Source organism: Mustelus asterias, chromosome 5 (genome assembly GCF_964213995.1).
Source record: "Mustelus asterias chromosome 5, sMusAst1.hap1.1, whole genome shotgun sequence".
NCBI classification, from domain to species: Eukaryota; Metazoa; Chordata; class Chondrichthyes; order Carcharhiniformes; family Triakidae; genus Mustelus; species Mustelus asterias.
Genome location: NC_135805.1, coordinates 10,268,832 through 10,292,906, shown reverse-complemented (window position 1 = coordinate 10,292,906; position 24,075 = coordinate 10,268,832). Strand labels below are relative to the sequence as shown.

The 24,075-nt window shown below is 45.8% G+C and overlaps 1 protein-coding gene across 2 annotated transcripts in view; it reads left to right on the top strand.

Moving 5' to 3' along the window:
• cul9 (cullin 9) overlaps positions 1 to 24,075 on the top strand; it is a 284,868-nt gene that overhangs the window by 51,162 nt on the left and 209,631 nt on the right. For both annotated transcript variants that reach the window (XM_078212153.1, XM_078212152.1), the window contains exons 3-4: positions 16,703 to 16,857; positions 18,493 to 19,011. In XM_078212153.1, coding sequence (XP_078068279.1) covers positions 16,703 to 16,857; positions 18,493 to 19,011 — 674 coding nt within the window. The remainder of the gene's footprint in view (positions 1 to 16,702; positions 16,858 to 18,492; positions 19,012 to 24,075) is intronic.

The window sequence follows — 24,075 nt, the reverse complement described above, 5'->3', positions numbered from 1 at the left end:
GATCCGACCCGCCAAGGACTTCTCATGTCCCCTCCTCAGCCCCTTTTTCAGCTCGTTCCTTGCTAACTTGTAACCCTCAGTCGAGCCATCTGAACCTTGTTTCCTCATCCCTACATAAGCTTCCCTCTTCCTTTTCACAAGACATTCCACCTCTTTTGTGAACCACGGTTCCCTCACTCGGCCATTTCCTCCCTGCCTGACAGGGACATACCTATCAAGGACACCCAGTATTTGTTCCTTGAAAAAGTTCCACTTTTCATCAGTGCCTTTCCCTGACAGTTTCTGTTCCCATCTTATGCCCCCTAATTCTTGCCTAATCGCATCATAATTACCTCTCCCCCAATTGTAAGCCTTGCCCTGCCGTCCGGCCCTATCCCTCTCCATTGCAATAACAAAAGACACCGAATTGTGGTCACTATCTCCAAAGTTCTCTCCCACAACCAAATTTAACACTTGGCCCGGTTCATTTCCCAGTACCAAATCCAATGTGGCCTCACCCCTTGTCGGCCTATCCACATATTGTGTCAGGAAACCCTCCTGCACACACTGCACAAAAAGTGCCCCATCCAAACTATTTGACCTACAAAGGTTCCAATCAATATTTGGAAAGTTAAAGTCCCCCATGACAACTACCCTGTGACCCCCACACGTATCCATAATCTGCTTAGCAATTTCTTCCTCCACATCTCTATTACTATTTGGGGGCCTATAGTAAACTCCTAGCAACGTGACCGCTCCTTTCCTGTTTCTAACTGCAGCCCATATTACCTCAGTGTGCATATCCCCCTCAAAGTGCTTTTCCGCAGCCGTTAAACTATCCTTGATTAACAATGCTACTCCTCCACCTCTTTTACCAGCTTCCCTACACTTAGTGAAACATCTATACCCCGGAACGTCCAACAACCATTCCTGTCCTTGTTCTACCCACGTCTCCGTAATGGCCACAACATCGTAGTCCCAAGTAGCAATCCACGCCCCAAGTTCATCCACCTTGTTCCGGATGCTCCTTGCATTGAAGTAGACACACTTCAACCCATCTTCCTGTCTACCGGTACCCACCCTTGACCTTGATACCTTCCCCAATACCTCACCACCCTCAACACTGACTTCTGGACTACAACTTCTTTTCCCACTCCCCTGACAAATTAGTTTAAATCCCCCTGAAGAGCCGTAGCAAATTTCCCTCCCAGGATATTGGTGCCCCTCTGGTTCAGGTGCACCCCGTCCTGTTTGTAGAGGTCCCACCTTCCCCAGAACGTGTTCCAATTATCCACGTATCTGAAACCCTCCCTCCTGCACCATCCCTGCAACCACATGTTTAAGTGCACTCTCTCCCTGTTCCTCAACTCGCTATCACGTGGCACCGGTAGTGTACCAGAGATGACCACATGTTTTGTCTTTGCTCTCAGCTTCCAGCCGAGCTTCCGAAATTCCTGTTTTAAATCCCCGTCCCTTCTCTTACCTATGTCGTTGGTACCAATGTGTACCACGACTTGTGACTGTTTCCCCTCCCCCTTAAGAATCCGGAAAACACGGTCCGAGACGTCACGGACCCTGGCATCCGGTAGGCAACAAACCATCCTCGAGTCTCTTTTGCTGCCACAGAACCTCCTATCTATCCCTCTAACTAACGAGTCCCCAATAACTATTGCCCTCCCGCTCTCCTCCTTACCCTCCTGAGCCACAGGGACGGACTCAGTGCCGGAGATCCTCTCACTGCGGCTCACCACTGGTATGTCGTCCCCCTCAACCGTATCCAAAGCGGAATACTTATTGCTAAGGGGAACGACCACAGGGGATCCCTGCACCGACTGCTTCTTCCCAGCCCCTCTCACCGTCACCCATCTATTTTCATTCCGCGGAGTAACTGTATCCCTGAAGCTTCTGTCTATGGCCATCTCTGCATCCCTAATGATCCTAAGTTCCTCCAACTCCAGCTCCAGTTCCCTTACACGGTTTTGGAGGAGCTGCAGATGGATGCACTTCTCACAGGTATAATCAGCAGGGACACTGACGTCGTCCCTCACCTCGAACATAGTGCAAGAGGAACATTGCACTGCCTTCACACCCATCCCCTCTAGATACCTTGCCAGTACCAGGTAGAAACAGCAAAAGATGAATTAACTCACCCCTGCTCGCCCTAAGCCCTGTGAGCCAAAGCCCTACTGCTTTCACTCTGCCTCCTGCTCACTCTGCTGCCCGCTAACGACGCTGCCCGCTCAAAAGTGCGGCCTACTTTTAAACCCTCCAAAAACCTTCCCAGACTCCTGCTGGGCCCACTTCCTGTTTTAAAAAAAACCTCCGATTTTTTACACAAATTTAACTTAAAATAAATAAATAAATGTAGTGAACAAACCAACTGCCTTCTCCTCAGCCTGGTCCTGTGGAACCAACTGCCTCCTCCTCAGCCTGGTCCTTTATCCACCTTGTTTGTTACTCTAAGAACGCTAATAGATTGGTTAAATGCAACTTAACTTCCACAAAACCGTTTTGACTCTGCCTAATCCCATTGTGATAAATAAATGGCACAAAATATTCGGTTAATGGACAGTGGAGAGTCGAAATAAACGGGACATTTTCATATTGGCAGGCTGAGACTAGCAGGTTGCTGCAAGGAACAGTACTTGGGGCCCTTGCTATCTGCAGTCCATATTCATGACTTAAATGAGGGAACTGAGCGTAACGTATCCAAGTTTCCTGATGAAATATGATTAGGGGGGAATGAGGATGCAAAGAGGTTGAAGAGAGCTTTGGACAGTTTGGAAACAAATTAAAACATGCTACCGTGCAAAGGGACCTGGGGGTCCTTGTGCATGAGACGCAAAAGCCCAGTCTGCAGGTACAACAGGTGATCAAGAAGGCAAATGGGATGTTGGCCTATATCGCGAGGGGGATAGAATATAAAAGCAGGGATGTCTTGATGCACCTGTACAGGGCATTGGTGAGGCCGCAGCTGGAATACTGTGTGCAGTATTGGTCCCCTTATATGAGGAAGGATATATTGGCATTGGAGGGAGTGCAGAGAAGGTTCACCAGGTTGATACCGGAGATGAGGGGTTTGGATTATGAGGAGAGGCTGAGGAGATTGGGGTTGTACTCGTTGGAGTTTAGAAGGATGAGGGGGGATCTTATGGAGACTTATAAGATAATGCGGGGGCTGGATAGGGTGGAGGCGGAGAGATTCTTTCCACTTAGTAAGGAAGTTAAAACTAGAGGACACAGCCTCAAAATAAAGGGGGGTCGGTTCAAGACAGAGTTGAGGAGGAACTTCTTCTCCCAGAGGGTGGTGAATCTCTGGAATTCTCTGCCCACTGAGGTGGTGGAGGCTACCTCGCTGAATATGTTTAAAGCGCGGATGGATGGATTCTTGATCGGTAAGGGAATGAAGAGTTATGGGGATCAGGCGGGTAAGTGGTACTGATCCACGTCAGATCAGCCATGATCTTATTGAATGGCGGGGCAGGCTCGAGGGGCTAGATGGCCTACTCCTGCTCCTATTTCTTATGTTCTTATGTTCTTATTAGTTTGGTGAGTGAGCAAGAAGATGGCAGCTGGAATACAATATGACAAAGTTTGAAGTTATCCACTTTGGTAAGAAAGAATGGGTACTTGAAACACCATAGCATATAAGACAATGGACCAAGTGCAAACAGCAAGGGTCCTGCTCTGATCCCTGTGGGACACCACTGAATAATCTTTGAAAATCACTGTCTGCCTCCTGCCATTAACCCAATTTTGGATCCAATTTGCCAAATTGCCCTGGATCATATGGGCTTATCTTCTTGATCAGTCTCCTATGCGGGACCTTATCAAAAGCCTGATAGACGTTTACAAGGTTATGACAGGCTTGGATAGTCAGTCTTTTTCCCAGGGTTGCGGGGTCAATTACTTGGGGGCATAGGTTGAAAGAGAGAGGGGGAAAGTTTAAAAGAGATGTGAGGGGCAAGTTTTTCACACAGAGGGTGACGAGTGGAAGCAGATTCTATAACAATGTTAAAAAGTCATCTGGACAGTTACATGAATGGCAGGGAATAGAGGGATATGGACCACGTGGCGGCAAGAAAATATTAGATTAGAGAGGCATCTGTGTCAGCAAAGAAGGGCCTGTTCCTGTGCTGTACTGTCCTTTGTACTGTTTAGTGTCCTAGGCCCAGTCATATTCAGCTGTTTCATCAATGATCTTCCTTTCACATGTCAGAAGTGGGGGTGTTCACTGATGATTGCACAATGTTCAGCACCATTTATGATTCATCAGATACTGAAGCATTTCATGTCCAAATGCAGCAAGACCTGGATAATATCCAGACTTTGGCTGACAAATTACAAATAATATTCAAGCCACACAAGTTGACTGGCAATAACCTTCTCATAACAGGAATGGAATTATCACCACATCAGTGTGATGGAATACTCTCCAGTTGCCTGCATAAGTGTCACTTCAACAACAGCCTCTAGTTCTAGATTTTTCCACATGAGGAAACAGCTTCTGCACATCCACCTTGTCAAGACTCTACAGGGTCTTGTATGTTTCAATCAAGTCGCTCCTTACTCTGCTAAACTCCAGTGGATACAAGCCTAAACCGTCTCACCTTTCCTCGTAAGGCAACTCACTCATTCCAGGCATTAGTCTAGTAAACTTCTCTGAACTGCTTCCAATGCATTTACATATTTAAATAAGGAGGCCAATACTCACCAGCATCCTGTACAACTAAACATAACTTCCCAACTTTTATAAAAGCAAAATACTGCAGATGCTGGAATCTGAAACAAAAACAGAAAGTGCTGTTAAAACTCAGCAGGTCTGACAACATCTGTGGAGAAAGAAAATAGAGTTAGCGTTTTGAGTCCATATAACTCTTCAGAGCTTTTTTCAAATATCCTCGCAATAAAGAATATAATTTTATTAGCTTTCATAATTGCTTGCTGTCCCTGTATACAAGCCTTTTGTCATTCATGGAATAGGACACTCAAATCCTTCTGAATCTTAGAGCTTTGCAACCCCTCACCATTGAGGCGAACTTAATAGGGTATTTTAAGAGACTCCTGGATGAGTACATAGAGCGTAATAGGATGGAGGGTTATAGGTAGGTCTAGAAGGTAGGGATGTGTTCGGCACAACTTGTGGGCCGAAGGGCCTGTTTGTGCTGTAGTTCTTCTATGTTCGATGTTCTATTAGCTTAGTTTTTATTCATCCTGCTAAACGGGCAATTTGCCCATATTATACTTCATTTGGTAGAGTTTTACCCACTCAACCTATCTATTTGTAGCTTCCTTATAGCTTATATTGAGCAGGACATAGAATAGAATACTTTCATAGAATCCTACAGTGCAGAAGGAGGCCATTCGGCCCATCGAGTCTGCACCAACCACAATCCCACCCAGGGACCTATCCCTATAACCCCACCCATTTACCCTAGCTAGCCCCCTGACACTAGGGGGCAATTTAGCATAGCCAATCCACCTAACCCGCTCATTTTGAACTGTGGGAGGAAACCGGAGCACCCGGAGGAAACCCACGCAGTCATAGGAAGAATGTGCAAACTCCACACAGACAGTGACCCAAGCTGGGAATTGAACCCGGGTCCCTGGCACTGTGAGGCAGCAGTGCTAACCATTGTGCAACCCCATCTGGGATAACTCTGCTGATTGTCTTCAAAATAGTACCATAGGACCTTCTATGTCTGTCTGAAAGGGCGGATGAGGTTTAACATCTTATCTGCAATCTTAATCTGAAAGAGCGGCATGATAGCACCATAGTTAGCACTGCTGCTGCCCAGTGGTTAGCACTACTGCAGCACATCGCCAGGGACCCGGGTTCAATTCTGGCCTTGGGTGATCTGTGTGGAGTTTGCATATTCTTTCCGTGTCTGCATGGGTTTCCTCCGGGTGCTCCGGTTTTTTTCCCACAGTCCAAAGATGTGCAGGTTAGGTTGATTGGTCATGCTAAATTGACCCTGAGTGTCAGGGGGATTAGTAGGGTAAATATGTGGGGTTACAGGGATAGGACCCGGGTGGGATTGTTGTCAGTGAAGGTTTGATGGGCCGAATGGTCTTCTGCACTGTAGGGACTCTATGATTCTATGAAAAGCTGCACCTCCAGCAACTTCCTCAGGAGTGCCTTCCTTGATATTTGTGCTCAAGTCTTTGGAGTAGAACTTAAGCTCAGACCTTATAACTTAGGCAAGAGTCGTAGCTGAAGCCAGTAAAAAATCTCAAAGATGCTGCATCGCCAAGACGAAGATTTAAAAAATACAGATAATTAACTGACTATTCCCTTTGCAAATAACTTAATGTAATCACAAGTGCCTGAATGGACAGATGTAGATCTATGAAAGAGCTATTCAGTGGCAGATAGTTGGCTATATGAGTCATCCAGTCAAGCTGGTTACTTCAGCCTGTGTTGACATGTGGACAGTAATATGTACTTTGACCATTGGCTAACGTTTTGAGCTGGGCATGTGTCTGTCTTTGTATTGTTAATCATTAGTTATGTTTAGACTTCTAAACTGAGCTCCAATTTTTGCTCTAAACTTTCCCTTCCTACTTAATGTACCATGCAACGAGCCATTGTTGTAATCGGCTAGTTTGGAAATTGGAACATTTAAGTTGTGGATTATTGTAGCACTGCAGATACTGCTTGAGCAGGAAAATGCACTTTAACAAACATCAGGAAATATTTTTCACCAGGTACAGTTACTTAGTAAAGTGGCAAAGAGCAGCTAGCAGGCACAGCAAAGTGAAATAAGAATTCTGGGAAGGTACAACAACTAATGCATTTGGGACAGGAAAACAAGGTAAAGGAATGCACAATAAGTGGTAGGATACCAAAACGTATAGAGAACAGTGTCTAGGAGTGTATATACACAGATGCTGAAAGTAGGGGAGGCAGTGGCACAGTGCTATTGTTGTTTGACTGGTAATCCAGAGACTCAGGGTAATGCCTCGGGGCCCTGGGTTCAAATCCCGCCACAGCAGATGTTGGAATTTAAAAACTCAATAAAATATCGAGAACTAAAATTCGAATGATATCATTGTCGATTGCCAAAAAATCCCATCTGGTTCATTAAGCTCTTTTCGGGGAGGAAATTCACCATCCTTACCTGGTCTGGCCAATGTGTGACTCTCAGCAATGTGGTTAACTCTTTAATTGCCCTCTTGCGAGTCATTCAGTTGTAGTTCGACTCTACAAATGGAACAAAAAGAAATGAAACTGGACGGACCACCCAGCATTGACCTAGGCACTGGAAACAACAATGGTAAACGCAGCCCTGTCAACCCTGCAAAGCCCTCCTTGTTAACATCTGGGGGCTTGTGCCAAAATTGAGAGAACTGTCTCACAGACTAATCGAGCAGCAGCTGGACGTAATCACACTCATGGAATTTTCTTTACAGACTACATCCCAGCAGCAGGACAGACCCAGCAGAGGTGGGGCACAGTGATATACATTCATGAGGGAGTTGCCCTGGGAGTCCTCAACATTGACATAGACCCCATGAAGTCTCATGGCAGCAGGTCAAATATGGGCTGATGATCGCATATCGTCCTCCCTCAGCTGATAAATCAGTACTCCTCCATGTTGAACATCACTGAGAGTGGCAAGAATGTACTCTGGGTGGAGGATTTCAATGTGCTAGACTGGGACTGCATCAGGTGGTGAGGGAACCAAGAGGGAAAAAACATCCTTGACCTCATCCTCACCAACCTGCCAGCCACAGATGCATCTGTCCATGATAGTATCGGTAGGAATGACCAGCACACAGTGCTTGTGACGACAAGATCCGTCTTCACATTGAGGATGCCCGTTATCGTGATGTGTGGCACTACCGGTGTGCTAAATGGGTTAGCTTTCGAACACATATAGCAAATGGAGACTGGGCATCTATTAGGCACTGTTGACCATCAGCAGAATTGTACTCAACCACAATCTGTAACCTCATGACCCAACAATGACAATGACCATCTCCAACAAAAGAGGATCTAATCATCTTTCCTTGACATTCGATGGCATTATTATCGCTGAATCCCCCACTATCAACATCTTGGGGGATACCATTGACCAGAAATTGAACTGGACCAGCCATATAAATACTGTGTCTACCAGAGTAAGGCAAATGCCTGACTCCTTAAAGCTTGTGGACCATCTACAAAGAACAAGTTAGGAGTGTGATGGAATACTCTCCACTTGCCTGGCTGAGTACAGCTCCAATAGCACTCAATAAACAGGACAAAGCAGCTCACTTGATTGCTACCTCTTCCACAAATGTTCAATCACTCAACCACCAATGAACAGTGGCACTCGTGTACCATCTACGAGATGCATTGTAGGAATTCACCAAGGTTCCTTTGGCAGCATCTTAAAAATCCAGGACTGTCCAGAAGGACAGGGGCAAGAGATACCTGGAGGTTCCCCTCCGAGTCACTCACCATCCTGACCTGTCACTGGGTCAAAAACACTGGACACACACAGCATGCAGCTCAGTGTAAAACATTAGACACACACAGCATGCAGCTCAGTGTGAAACGCTAGACACACAGCATGCAGCTCAGTGTAAAACACTAGATGCACACAGCATGCAGCTCAGTGTAAAACACTAGACACATACAGCATGCAGCTCAGTGTGAAACACTAGATGCACACAGCATGCAGCTCAGTGTAAAACACTAGACGCAGCATGCAGCTCAGTGTAAAACACTAGACACATACAGCATGCAGCTCAGTGTGAAACACTAGATGCACACAGCATGCAGCTCAGTGTGAAACACTAGATGCACACAGCATGCAGCTCAGTGTAAAACACTAGACGCAGCATGCAGCTCAGTGTAAAACACTAGACACACACAGCATGCAGCTCAGTGTGAAATACTAGATGCACACAGCATGCAGCTCAGTGTAAAACACTAGACACACACAGCATGCAGCTCAGTGTAAAACACTAGACACACACAGCATGCAGCTCAGTGTAAAACACGAGACACACACAGCATGCAGCTCAGTGTAAAACACTAGACACATACAGCATGCAGCTCAGTGTGAAATACTAGATGCACACAGCATGCAGCTCAGTGTAAAACACGAGACACACACAGCATGCAGCTCAGTGTAAAACACGAGACAAACACAGCATGCAGCTCAGTGTTAAACACTAGACACACACATCATGCAGCTCAGTGTTAAACACTAGACACACACAGCATGCAGCTCAGTGTGAAACACTAGACACACACAGCATGCAGCTCAGCGTGAAACACTAGATGCACACAGCATGCAGCTCAGTGTAAAACACTAGACACACACAGCATGCAGCTCAGTGTAAAACACGAGACACACACAGCATGCAGCTCAGTGTAAAACACGAGACAAACACAGCATGCAGCTGTGTGAAACACTAGACACACACAGCATGAAGCTCAGTGTGAAACGCTAGACACACACAGCATGCAGCTCAGTGTAAAACACTAGATGCACACAGCATGCAGCTCAGTGTAAAACACTAGACACACAGCATGCAGCTCAGTGTAAAACACTAGACACACACAGCATGCAGCTCAGTGTAAAACACTAGATGCACACAGCATGCAGCTCAGTGTGAAACACTAGACACACACAGCATGCAGCTCAGTGTGAAACACTAGACACACACAGCATGCAGCTCAGTGTGAAACGCTAGACACACACAGCATGCAGCTCAGTGTAAAACACTAGATGCACACAGCATGCAGCACAGTGTAAAACACTAGACACACAGCATGCAGCTCAGTGTAAAACACTAGACACACAGCATGCAGCTCAGTGTAAAACACTAGACACACACAGCATGCAGCTCAGTGTAAAACACTAGATGCACACAGCATGCAGCTCAGTGTAAAACACTAGATGCACACAGCATGCAGCTCAGTGTGAAACACTAGACACACACAGCATGCAGCTCAGTGTGAAACACTAGACACACACAGCATGCAGCTCAGTGTGAAACGCTAGACACACACAGCATGCAGCTCAGTGTAAAACACTAGATGCACACAGCATGCAGCACAGTGTAAAACACTAGACACACACAGCATGCAGCTCAGTGTAAAACACTAGATGCACACAGCATGCAGCTCAGTGTAAAACACTAGACACATACAGCATGCAGCTCGGTGTAAAACACTAGATGCACACAGCATGCAGCTCAGTGTAAAACACTAGACACATACAGCATGCAGCTCAGTGTGAAACACTAGACACACAGCATGCAGCTCAGTGTAAAACACGAGACACACACAGCATGCAGCTCAGTGTAAAACACGAGACACACACAGCATGCAGCTCAGTGTAAAACACTAGACACACACAGCATGCAGCTCAGTGTAAAACACGAGACAAACACAGCATGCAGCTCAGTGTTAAACACTAGGCACACACAGCATGCAGCTCAGTGTAAAACACTAGACAAACACAGCATGCAGCTCAGTGTGAAACACTAGACACACACAGCATGCAGCTCAGTGTAAAACACGAGACACACACAGCATGCAGCTCAGTGTAAAACACTAGACACACAGCATGCAGCTCAGTGTTAAACACTAGACACACACAGCATGCAGCTCAGTGTAAAACACGAGACACACACAGCATGCAGCTCAGTGTAAAACACGAGACAAACACAGCATGCAGCTCAGTGTTAAACACTAGACACACACAGCATGCAGCTCAGTGTAAAACACGAGACACACACAGCATGCAGCTCAGTGTAAAACACGAGACAAACACAGCATGCAGCTCAGTGTAAAACACGAGACACACACAGCATGCAGCTCAGTGTAAAACACTAGACACACACAGCATGCAGCTCAGTGTAAAACACGAGACACACACAGCATGCAGCTCAGTGTTAAACACTAGACACACACAGCATGCAGCTCAGTGTAAAACACGAGACACACAGCATGCAGCTCAGTGTAAAACACGAGACACACACAGCATTCAGCTCAGTGTGAAACACTAGACACACAGCATGCAGCTCAGTGTAAAACACTAGACACACACAGCATGCAGCTCAGTGTAAAACACGAGACACACACAGCATGCAGCTCAGTGTAAAACACTAGACACACACAGCATGCAGCTCAGTGTAAAACACGAGACAAACACAGCATGCAGCTCAGTGTTAAACACTAGACAAACACAGCATGCAGCTCAGTGTGAAACACTAGACACACACAGCATGCAGCTCAGTGTAAAACACGAGACACACACAGCATGCAGCTCAGTGTAAAACACTAGACACACAGCATGCAGCTCAGTGTAAAACACTAGACACATACGGCATGCAGCTCAGTGTGAAACACTAGACACACAGCATGCAGCTCAGTGTAAAACACTAGACACACACAGCATGCAGCTCAGTGTAAAACACGAGACACACACAGCATGCAGCTCAGTGTAAAATACTAGACACACAGCATGCAGCTCAGTGTTAAACACTAGACACACACAGCATGCAGCTCAGTGTAAAACACGAGACACACAGCATGCAGCTCAGTGTAAAACACGAGACAAACACAGCATGCAGCTCAGTGTTAAACACTAGACACACACAGCATGCAGCTCAGTGTGAAACACGAGACACACACAGCATGCAGCTCAGTGTAAAACACGAGACACACACAGCATGCAGCTCAGTGTAAAACACGAGACAAACACAGCATGCAGCTCAGTGTTAAACACTAGACACACACATCATGCAGCTCAGTGTTAAACACTAGACACACACAGCATGCAGCTCAGTGTGAAACACTAGACACACACAGCATGCAGCTCAGCGTGAAACACTAGATGCACACAGCATGCAGCTCAGTGTAAAACACTAGACACACACAGCATGCAGCTCAGTGTAAAAGACGAGACACACACAGCATGCAGCTCAGTGTAAAACACGAGACAAACACAGCATGCAGCTCAGTGTGAAACACTAGACTCACACAGCATGCAGCTCAGTGTGAAACGCTAGACACACACAGCATGCAGCTCAGTGTAAAACACTAGATGCACACAGCATGCAGCTCAGTGTAAAACACTAGACACACAGCATGCAGCTCAGTGTAAAACACTAGACACACACAGCATGCAGCTCAGTGTAAAACACTAGATGCACACAGCATGCAGCTCAGTGTAAAACACTAGATGCACACAGCATGCAGCTCAGTGTGAAACACTAGACACACACAGCATGCAGCTCAGTGTGAAACACTAGACACACACAGCATGCAGCTCAGTGTGAAACGCTAGACACACACAGCATGCAGCTCAGTGTAAAACACTAGATGCACACAGCATGCAGCACAGTGTAAAACACTAGACACACACAGCATGCAGCTCAGTGTAAAACACTAGATGCACACAGCATGCAGCTCAGTGTAAAACACTAGACACATACAGCATGCAGCTCGGTGTAAAACACTAGATGCATACAGCATGCAGCTCGGTGTAAAACACTAGATGCACACAGCATGCAGCTCAGTGTAAAACACTAGACACATCAGCATGCAGCTCAGTGTGAAACACTAGACACACAGCATGCAGCTCAGTGTAAAACACGAGACACACACAGCATGCAGCTCAGTGTAAAACACGAGACACACACAGCATGCAGCTCAGTGTAAAACACTAGACACACACAGCATGCAGCTCAGTGTAAAACACGAGACAAACACAGCATGCAGCTCAGTGTTAAACACTAGGCACACACAGCATGCAGCTCAGTGTAAAACACTAGACAAACACAGCATGCAGCTCAGTGTGAAACACGAGACACACACAGCATGCAGCTCAGTGTAAAACACGAGACACACACAGCATGCAGCTCAGTGTAAAACACGAGACACACAGCATGCAGCTCAGTGTAAAACACGAGACAAACACAGCATGCAGCTCAGTGTTAAACACTAGACACACACAGCATGCAGCTCAGTGTAAAACACGAGACACACACAGCATGCAGCTCAGTGTAAAACACGAGACAAACACAGCATGCAGCTCAGTGTAAAACACGAGACACACACAGCATGCAGCTCAGTGTAAAACACTAGACACACACAGCATGCAGCTCAGTGTAAAACACGAGACACACACAGCATGCAGCTCAGTGTTAAACACTAGACACACACAGCATGCAGCTCAGTGTAAAACACGAGACACACAGCATGCAGCTCAGTGTAAAACACGAGACACACACAGCATGCAGCTCAGTGTTAAACACGAGACACACACAGCATGCAGCTCAGTGTAAAACACTAGACACACACAGCATGCAGGTCAGTGTAAAACACGAGACAAACACAGCATGCAGCTCAGTGTAAAACACGAGACACACACAGCATGCAGCTCAGTGTAAAACACGAGACAAACACAGCATGCAGCTCAGTGTAAAGCACTAGACACACACAGCATGCAGCTCAGTGTAAAACACTAGACACAGCACGCAGCTCAGTGTAAAACACTAGACACACACAGCACGCAGCTCAATGTAAAACACTAGACACACAGCATGCAGCTCAGTGTAAAACACTAGACACACACAGCACGCAGCTCAATGTAAAACACTAGACACACAGCATGCAGCTCAGTGTAAAACACTAGACACAGCATGCAGCTCAGTGTAAAACACTAGACACAGCATGCAGCTCAGTGTAAAACACTAGACACACACAGCACGCAGCTCAATGTAAAACACTAGACACACACAGCACGCAGCTCAATGTAAAACACTAGACACACAGCATGCAGCTCAATGTAAAACACTAGACACAGCATGCAGCTCAGTGTAAAACACTAGACACACACAGCATGCAGCTCAGTGTAAAACACTAGACACACACAGCATGCAGCTCAGTGTAAAACACTAGACACACACAGCATGCAGCTCAGTGTAAAACACTAGACACACACAGCATGCAGCTCGGTGTAAAACACTAGACACACAGCATGCAGCTCAGTGTAAAACACTAGACACACACAGCATGCAGCTCAGTGTAAAACACGAGACACACAGCATGCAGCTCAGTGTAAAACACGAGACAAACACAGCATGCAGCTCAGTGTTAAACACTAGACACACACAGCATGCAGCTCAGTGTAAAACACGAGACACACACAGCATGCAGCTCAGTGTAAAACACGAGACAAACACAGCATGCAGCTCAGTGTAAAACACGAGACACACACAGCATGCAGCTCAGTGTAAAACACTAGACACACACAGCATGCAGCTCAGTGTAAAACACGAGACACACACAGCATGCAGCTCAGTGTTAAACACTAGACACACACAGCATGCAGCTCAGTGTAAAACACGAGACACACAGCATGCAGCTCAGTGTAAAACACGAGACACACACAGCATGCAGCTCAGTGTTAAACACGAGACACACACAGCATGCAGCTCAGTGTAAAACACTAGACACACACAGCATGCAGGTCAGTGTAAAACACGAGACAAACACAGCATGCAGCTCAGTGTAAAACACGAGACACACACAGCATGCAGCTCAGTGTAAAACACGAGACAAACACAGCATGCAGCTCAGTGTAAAGCACTAGACACACACAGCATGCAGCTCAGTGTAAAACACTAGACACAGCACGCAGCTCAGTGTAAAACACTAGACACACACAGCACGCAGCTCAATGTAAAACACTAGACACACAGCATGCAGCTCAGTGTAAAACACTAGACACACACAGCACGCAGCTCAATGTAAAACACTAGACACACAGCATGCAGCTCAGTGTAAAACACTAGACACAGCATGCAGCTCAGTGTAAAACACTAGACACAGCATGCAGCTCAGTGTAAAACACTAGACACACACAGCACGCAGCTCAATGTAAAACACTAGACACACACAGCACGCAGCTCAATGTAAAACACTAGACACACAGCATGCAGCTCAATGTAAAACACTAGACACAGCATGCAGCTCAGTGTAAAACACTAGACACACACAGCATGCAGCTCAGTGTAAAACACGAGACACACACAGCATGCAGCTCAGTGTGAAACACTAGACACACACAGCATGCAGCTCGGTGTAAAACACTAGACACACACAGCATGCAGCTCAGTGTAAAACACTAGACACACAGCATGCAGCTCAGTGTAAAACACTAGACGCACTCAGCATGCAGCTCAGTGTAAAACACTAGACACACACGGCATGCAGCTCAATGTAAAACACTAGGTGCACTCAGCATGCAGTTCAGTGTAAAACACTAGACACAGACATGCCATATGCTGACTGAAATGCTGTATATTTCAAGCATTTTCATTGAATTATAGAACCCTCCAGTGCAGAAGGTGGCCATTCAGGCCATCGAATCTGCACCAACTTTCTGATTGACCATTTCACTCAGGCCCTATCCCCGTAACCCCACATGTTTCACACAACGTCCTAGAGTCGTACTGTTCATTGAATACTTTTTTGTCAAATTACTCCTTTCAAAGTGTGTCACCTCACACTTTTCAGGGTTAAATTTCATCTGCCACTTACCTGCCCTTTTGACCATTCGGTCAATATTTTCTTGTAGCCCAAGACACTCCGCCTCACTGTTAACCACCCGTCCAATCTTTGTGTCATCCTTAAATTTACTAATCCTACCCCGAACATAGTCATCTATGTCATTTATAATCAATAATGACTAATAGTTGGCCCAACACAGATGCCTTTGGACACTGGCTTCCAGTCATTGAAGCAGCCTTTTGTCATCACCCTCTGTCTCTAACAACTGAGCCAATCTTGAATCTACTTTATTAAATTACCCTGCATCCCATGTGAATTTACCTTCTCTACAAGTCTCCCATGTGGGAGCTGGTCAAAGGCTTTGCTGAAATCCATATAAATTACATCAACTGCACTACCCTCGCCTACACACCTGGTCACCTCAAAAAAACTCAATCAAATTTGTTATGCATGACTTCCCTCTGACGAAGCCGTGCTGACTATCCCTGATTAAGCTTTGCCTCTCCAAGTGGAGATCGATGTTCTCCTTCAGAGGTTTATCTAATAGTTTTCCTACCACTCACATGAGACTCACTGGTCTGTAGTTCCCTGGTTTGTCTCTACAACCTTCTTAAATAGTGGAACTACATTAGCTGTTCTCCAGTCATCTGGCACCTCCCCCGTGGCCAAAGAGGAATTGAATATTTGGGCCAGAGTCCCTGCAATCAATCTCTTCCCTTGCCTCCCACGGACACAGTTCATCTGGACTTGGAGATTTATCCACTTCTAAGGGTGCCAACTCCTCCAATACCGTGCCCTTATGTTAATTTACTTAAGAACTTCACAGTCTCTCTCCCTGAATTCCATACCATCGTTCTCATTCTCTTTGGGTGAAGCTGGATGTGAAGTATTCATTCAACACTCTGCCAATGTCCTCTGGCTCCACCCACAGATTGCCCCCTTAGTCTCTAATGGGCCCTATTCTTTCCCCCATTTCCTTTTTGAATACCCCCCCACTGCTGTTCTGTAGATTTTCCTGTTAGTAACTGTTCTCAGTCTACGTTGGCCAGATCCTGTCTTATTTTACTAAAATCCACTCTCCCCCAATCCAAAACTCTTTTTGCAGCTTGCCTATTTCCTTGTCCATAATAAGCTTAGTAATATTTTATAAATTTGGAATGACTTTGGACTCTTGTTTTGAAGTGTTGTGTTCTGTTGCAGGTAGCCGCGCATATGTCCTACTCTCACTGAGCCAGCAGGATGGGATTGAACAGCACATGGATTTTGATAATCGTTACACGCTTTTGGAATTGTTTGCAGAAACCACTTCCTCTGAAGAACATGGAATTTCATTTGAAGGAATCCATCTTCCTCAGGTAATCCCATCTCCATAACATGACACATGCCCAGTTATTGCAATTAAAGCATTCTCCAAAGAAATAGACTTGCATTTAAATCCTTGTCCAGAAAAGGGGAGAAGGATAATTGTAACAAGACTTGACAGGCTAGATTCAGAAATAATGTGCCTTATGGTGGGGGTGTCCAGAACCAGGGGTCATGTCTGAGGATATGGGGTAAACCTTTTAGGATTGAGATGAGGAGACATTTCTTCATCAGAGAGTGATGAAAGTCTGGCATTCACTAGCACAGAAAGTAGTTGAGGCCAAAACATTGAATGTTTTCAGGAATGAGTTAAGTATAGCTCTTGTGGCAAACGGGATCAAAGGATACAGGATGCGGGGGGATGGAGGATCAGGCTGTTGAGTTGGATGATCAGCCATGATCATAATGAATGGGGGAGCTGGCAAAGGGCCGAATGGCCTCTTGCTCCTTTTATCTATGTTTCTACCCCACTACCAAACACTTCCGGCTGCTGCTTTATTTACGTGGAATGAAAAATAAATAGTGAAGATGTTTTGAAAGTTATAAGGTAAACACTGCTCTCATCATAATCAGCATTGTTAATGCTAAAGAATTTGAGCATTTTGACATTGTAGGCACTTTATCAATCGTCCCCTGGCTCCATGGAGTACAACTGGCTACGCTTGCTCTCTATTCTTCCAAAACCTCGCTCTGAAAGTCTCTGCTCGATATTCACAGACAACTCTGCATCTTTGATCTCTCCACCTCAGAGAGTATCACCATCAACCATTTCATCGAAAACTCACCTCCCCCTGCAGTCTTTCATCCCAATCTACTCTGTATTTTCACCTGCGAGGAGGAAAACTTTGTCCGTAAGCCTGTAAACTGTTACTGTAAGCTCAATCCTGCAACAGCTTAGGCTTTGAACCCTGCATTGGCAAGGCACTTAAGTACCTCTTCCGCTTTGGATGCCTTTTTCCCACCCTTTAAACGGGTGTTAATCCATACAGATTACTCCCCCTTAGAATGGTCCCATTTTAACTTCAAGTTCAAATCTATCTTTGCCTTCCCTGCAGTTCCATATTTCAGTCATTCCAGACACATTTCTAACCTTGCCAGTGCACTGAAGCTGGACTAATCAAAATCACCTGGCTCCCTGTGAAACTGGGCTGCATTAGCCCTCTTCTGGTTTCCTCCCACAATCCACAAATTTGCAGGTTAGGTGGATTAGCCATGGTAAATGCGTGGGGTAACAGGGATAGAGCTGAGGGGAAGGCCTGGGTGGGATGCTCTTTCAGAGAGTTGGTGCAGTCTCTATGGCTGAATGGCATCTTTCTGCATTATACGGATTGAACGTATTCTGTGGTTTAAGTTTGACACCTGTTAGATTAATTTTAGTGAAATGATTTGTGTTTTACTTTGTTCCGTGCACTGCATCAAATTGTCATCGACTTGAAAGCCAAAAATTCACTATGTTTGTGGCCAGGAATGGAAATTGCATTTCATTTCAAACAGGCGTCATTGTATCTTCTGCTCTTGATGCTCTGGCCCCAGGGGCACCATATAAATAGGCCAAATTCCACAACACTGAAATGCAGCATTAACCATGTGTGGACTGTAATTCCTCCTCTCTGTCTTTCACATTTCAGATTCCAGGAAAACTCTTATTTTCATTGGTAAAACGTTATCTGTGTGTCACCTCGTTGATGGACAAGTTGAATAATAGTGGGCAAGATGCAAGTGGAGAGCGCCAGGACTGCACTGCCTTGCACATACCAGAGCAGACTCGGCTGCTGCGTGAGTTTGAATTCACCATGGCAATGGCAAACCTGATTTCGGAATTAGTTCGTGTCATGGGCTGGGACCGGAACAAAGATCCTGATCGTGTAATGGGATCAACAGGAGAAGAGTTGCCCAGGAACGTTAAATCAATATTCCAGCCAAGGAGTATGGCTACCAGTAACTTACTGATACCACAGCCACGGAAAAAAACAGCCACCACTTACAAAACACGCTCAAACTTTGCCAGCCGCAGCAGTTATGTGGAATATATACAAGAGAACCTAAAAGCAGGCATGACTGTGAAAATGTTGGAGGATTATGAACAAGTCAGTTGTGGAGATGAAGGGGAGTTTAGATACAGCAATGATGGAACTCCTCCTGTACAGGTAAGGAAGTGTTTAATGTATTTAGCATGCGCTACTTTGATGCAGTGCAACTCTGAATTAAATTAGAAAAAAAATAGATTGTACTAAATTCTGAAAATACGCAGTTGGTTAGTCAGCATCTGAAAGAATAAAAATCAGGTCACACTATCTGCTTATATCTTGATTTGAATTCAGTAAAATTCTGGAATTAAAAGATGACCATGAAACTATTGTCGATTACAGTTGGTTGACCCTTAACTGCCCTCTGAAATGGTGGAACAAGCCACTCAATTCAAGGGCAATTACATCACATGAATGAATAAAAGAAATCTTGAGAAGTTGAAGAATCTCAGGCCTCCTGTCACTGTAGTATCTGCACTTACAGCTCTGGCTTTTATCTCTTTTAGAATTTTGCTCCACACTCAGATCAAAGACAAACCTACTTTGTTCTAATTCTCACCATGGAGGAGTTTGTTAGATGTGTTCAGGAGGGTTCCTGACACAGCGTGTGGACAAGCCTACAAGAGGAGAGGCTGTACTTGATCTGATACTGACCAATGAACAGATCTCTCAGTGGGAGAGCATCTTGGGGATAGCGATCATAACTCTATCTCCTTTATGCTTGCATTGGAAAAAGATAGGATCAGACAAGCTAGGAAAGCATTTATATGGAGTAAGGGGAAATATGAAGACATAAGGCAGCAAATTAGAGGAGTAAATTGGAAGGAGGTATTCTCGGCGAAATGTACTGAAGAGAGGAGGCAGTTTTTCAAGGAATGTCTGTCTAGAATTCTACAGGACAACGTTCCGAGCAGACAGGGAGGTGTTGGTAGGTTAAAGGAACCGTGGTGCACGAAAGCTGTGCGGGACCTAGTCGAGAAGAAAAGGAAAACATACAAAAGGTTCAGAGAGCTTGGCGAAGATAGGGATCTAGATGAGTATACGGCTTGTAGGATGGGACTAAAGAAGGAAATTAGGAGAGCCAGAAGGGGTCACGAGAAGGCCTTGGCAGATAGGATTAAGGAAAACCCTAAGGCGTTCTATAAATATGTGAAGAGTAAAAGGATGAGACGTGAAGGAATAGGGCTTATAAAAGGTGAAGGCGGGAAAGTCTGTACGGAACCAGTAGAAATGGCAGAGATGCTTAATGAGTATTTTGCCTCGGTTTTCACAGAGGAGAAGGACATGGGTGGATGTACTGCTGGCTTGCGGTGGACTGAAAAGATTGAGTATGTGGTCTTTAAGAAAGAGGTTGTGCTGGAATCTTTGAATGGCATCAAGATAGATAAGTCGCTGGGTCCGGATGGGATGTACCCCAGGTTACTGTGGGAGGTAAGGGAAGAGATTGCAGAGCCTCTGGCGATGATCTTTGCGTCGTCGATGGAGACAGGAGAGGTGCCGGAGGATTGTGGATGTGGTTTCTATTTTCAAGAAGGGGAATAGGGATAGCCCAGGAAATTACCGACCGGTGAGTCTAACCTCAGTGGTTGGTAAGCTGATGGAGAAGATCCTGAGGGACAAGATTTATGAGCATTTAGAGAGGTTTAGTATGCTCAAGAATACTCAGCATGGCTTTGTCAAAGGCAGATTGTGCCTTACGAGCCTGGTGGAGTTCTTCGAAAATGTGACTAAACACATTGATGAAGGGAAAGCGGTAGATGTAGTTTATGTGGATTTTAGCAAGGCGTTCGATAAGGTCCCCCATGCAAGGCTTCTAGAAAAAGTGAGAGGGCATGGGATCCAAGGGGCTGCTGCCCTGTGGATCCAGAACTGGCTTGCCCAAAGGACAGTAAGAAGTTTAACAACACCAGGTTAAAGTCCAACAGGTTTATTTGGTAGCAAAAGCCACACAAGCTTTCGGAGCTCTTAGCCCCTTCTTCAGGTGAGTGGGAATTCTGTTCACAAACAGAGCTTATAAAGACACAGACTCAAATTACATGAATAATGGTTGGAATGCGAATACTTACAACTAATCAAGTCTTTAAGAAACGAAACAATGTGAGTGGAGAGAGCATCAAGACAGGCTAAAAAGAAGATCGCGCAACAATACACATCTTTTTAGCCTGTCTTGATGCTCTCTCCACTCACATTGTTTCGTTTCTTAAAGACGTGATTAGTTGTAAGTATTCGCATTCCAACCATTATTCATGTAATTTGAGTCTGTGTCTTTATAAGCTCTGTTTGAGAACAGAATTCCCACTCACCTGAAGAAGGGGCTTAGAGCTCCGAAAGCTTGTGTGGCTTTTGCTACCAAATAAACCTGTTGGACTTTAACCTGGTGTTGTTAAACTTCTTACTGTGTTTACCCCAGTCCAATGCCGGCATCTCCACATCTTGCCCAAAGGAGGCAGAGAGTGGGTATAGATGGGTCTTTTTCTAAATGGAGGTCGGTCACCAGTGGTGTGCCCCAGGGATCTGTTCTGGGACCCTTGCTGTTTGTCATTTTCATAAATGACCTGGATGAGGAAGTGGAGGGATGGGTTGGTAAGTTTGCCGACGACATGAAGGTTGGTGGGGTTGTGGATAGTCTGGACGGATGTCAGAAGTTACAGAGGGACATAGATAGGATGCAAGACTGGGCGGAGAAGTGGCAGATGGACTTCAAACCAGATAAATGCGTAGTGGTCCATCTTGGCAGGTCAAATGGGATGAAGGAGTACAATATAAAGGGAAAGACTCTTAGTACTGTCGAGGATCAGAAGGACCTTGGGGTCCGGGTCCATAGGACTCTAAAATCGGCCCCTCAGGTGGAGGAGGTGGTTAAGAAGGCGTATGGTGTGCTGGCCTTTATCAATCGAGGGATTGAGTTTAGGAGTCCGGGGATAATGATGCAGCTATATAAGACCCTCGTCAGACCCCACTTGGAGTACTATGCTCAGTTCTGGTCGCCTCATTACAGGAAGGATGTGGAAAAGATTGAAAGGGTGCAGAGAAGATTTACAAGGATGTTGCCTGGATTGAGTGGCATGCCTTATGAGGATAGGCTGAGGGAGCTCGGTCTTTTCTCCTTGGAGAGACGTAGGATGAGAGGAGACCTAATAGAGGTATATAAGATGTTGAGAGGCATAGATCGGGTGGACTCTCAGAGGCTTTTTCCCAGGGTGGAAATGGCTGCTACGAGAGGACACAGGTTTAAGGTGCTGGGGGGTAGGTACAGGGGAAATGTTAGGGGGAAGTTTTTCACACAGAGGGTGGTGGGTGAGTGGAATCGGCTGCCGTCAGTGGTGGTGGAGGCAAACTCAATAGGGTCTTTTAAGAGACTCCTGGATGAGTACATGGGACTTAATAAGATGGAGGGTTATAGGTAGGCCTAAAAGGTAGGGATATGTTCGGTAAAACTTGTGGGGCCGAAGGGCCTGTTTTGTCCTGTAGTTTTTCTATGTTTCTATGCCTGAGAAATGCCTCAGAGTTTTTCTCGTGACATTTTTATTTTTTTGAAAAATGTCACGTTGGCAAATTTGTTTGTCAATATGGTGAAGAACCGGGGCTCTAGTCTTTATTGTGTTGGTTCTGGGTGTAAGGTTGGACATGAGGGTGTCAAGCTCGCTGAGGTTTTTGTTGTGACAGCTGAAGCCATTGTGCATGCTTTTTTTATTTGTGGGACATGGGCGTTACTGGCTGGGCCAGCATTTATTGCCTATCCCTAGTTGCTCTTGGAGGGCAGTTGAGAGTCAACCACATTGCTGTGGGTCTGGAGTCACATGTAGGCCAGACCAGGTAAGGACCGGAGATTTCCTTACCTGAAAGACATTAATGAACCAAAGAACTAAGAGAACAAAGATCAAAGAAGAGTATAATACATAAATAGGCCCTTTGGCCCTCGAAGTCTGTGCTGATCATGATACCCCCACTACTTTCCTTTGTTCTTGTTCCTTGTTTTTTCATGAATAGGGACGAAACAGGGATATGGACCGAGTAAGGGCAGAAAGTGTTTTTTTTATTTAAGGCATCATGGAATCATAGAAACCCTACAGCACAGAAAGAGGCCATTTGGCCCATCGACTGCACCGACCACAATCCCACCCAGGCCCTTCCCCATATCCCTATATCTTTACCCACTAATCCCTCTAACCTACGCATCTCAGGACACTAAGGGGCAATTTTAGCATGGCCGATCAACCTAACCCGCACATCTTTGGACTGTGGGAGGAAACTGGAGCACCCGGAGGAAACCCACGTAGACTCGAGGAGAACGTGCAAACTCCACACAGACAATGACCCAAGCCGGGAATCGAACCCAGGTCCCTGGAGCTGTGAAGCAGCAGTGCTAACCACTATGCTACCGTGCCACCCTCATGGTCGGTGCAGGCTTGGAGAGTCGAAGGGCCTGTTCCTGTGCTGTACTTTTCTTTGTTCTTGTTCTTTGTAAACTAAAAAAAAACCTTCTGCCCTTACTCAGTCTGTGTCCCTCCATTCGCTCCCTATTCATGTACCCGCACATCTTTGGACTGTGGGAGGAAACCGGAGCACCCGGAGGAAACCCGCGTTTCAGAGTTTGAGAGTTGTCAGGGAAATAGTTGGACCTCTCAGGGACAAAGGAGGGGAATTATGCTTAGAACCCAAGGGAATGGGGAGATCCTAAATGAATACTTTGCATCGGTATTCACAAAGGAGAGGGACTTGTTGACTGGGAGTGTCTCAGAGGGAGGTGTTGACCCGTTAGAGAGAATCTCCATTACAAGGGAGGAAGTGTTAGGTTTTTTAGGTAACATTAAAACTGACAAAGCCCCAGGGCCTGATGGCATCTATTCTCGACTGCTCAGGGAGACAAGAGATGTAATTGCCGGGCCTCTGACGGAAATCTTTGTCTCTTCATTGGACACAGGTGAGGTCCCTGAGGATTGGAGGATAGGCGAATGTGGTCCCGTTATTTAAGAAGGGTAGCAGGGTAACCCGGGTAATTATAGGTCAGTGGGCTTGACGTCCGTGGTAGGGAAGTTGTTGGAGAGGATTCTTAGAGACAGGATGTATGCGCATTTAGAACGGAACAATCTCATTAGTGACAGACAGCATGGTTTTGTAAGAGGGAGGTCGTGCCTTACAAATTTGGTGGAGTTTTTTGAGGAAGTGACAAAAACGGTTGAC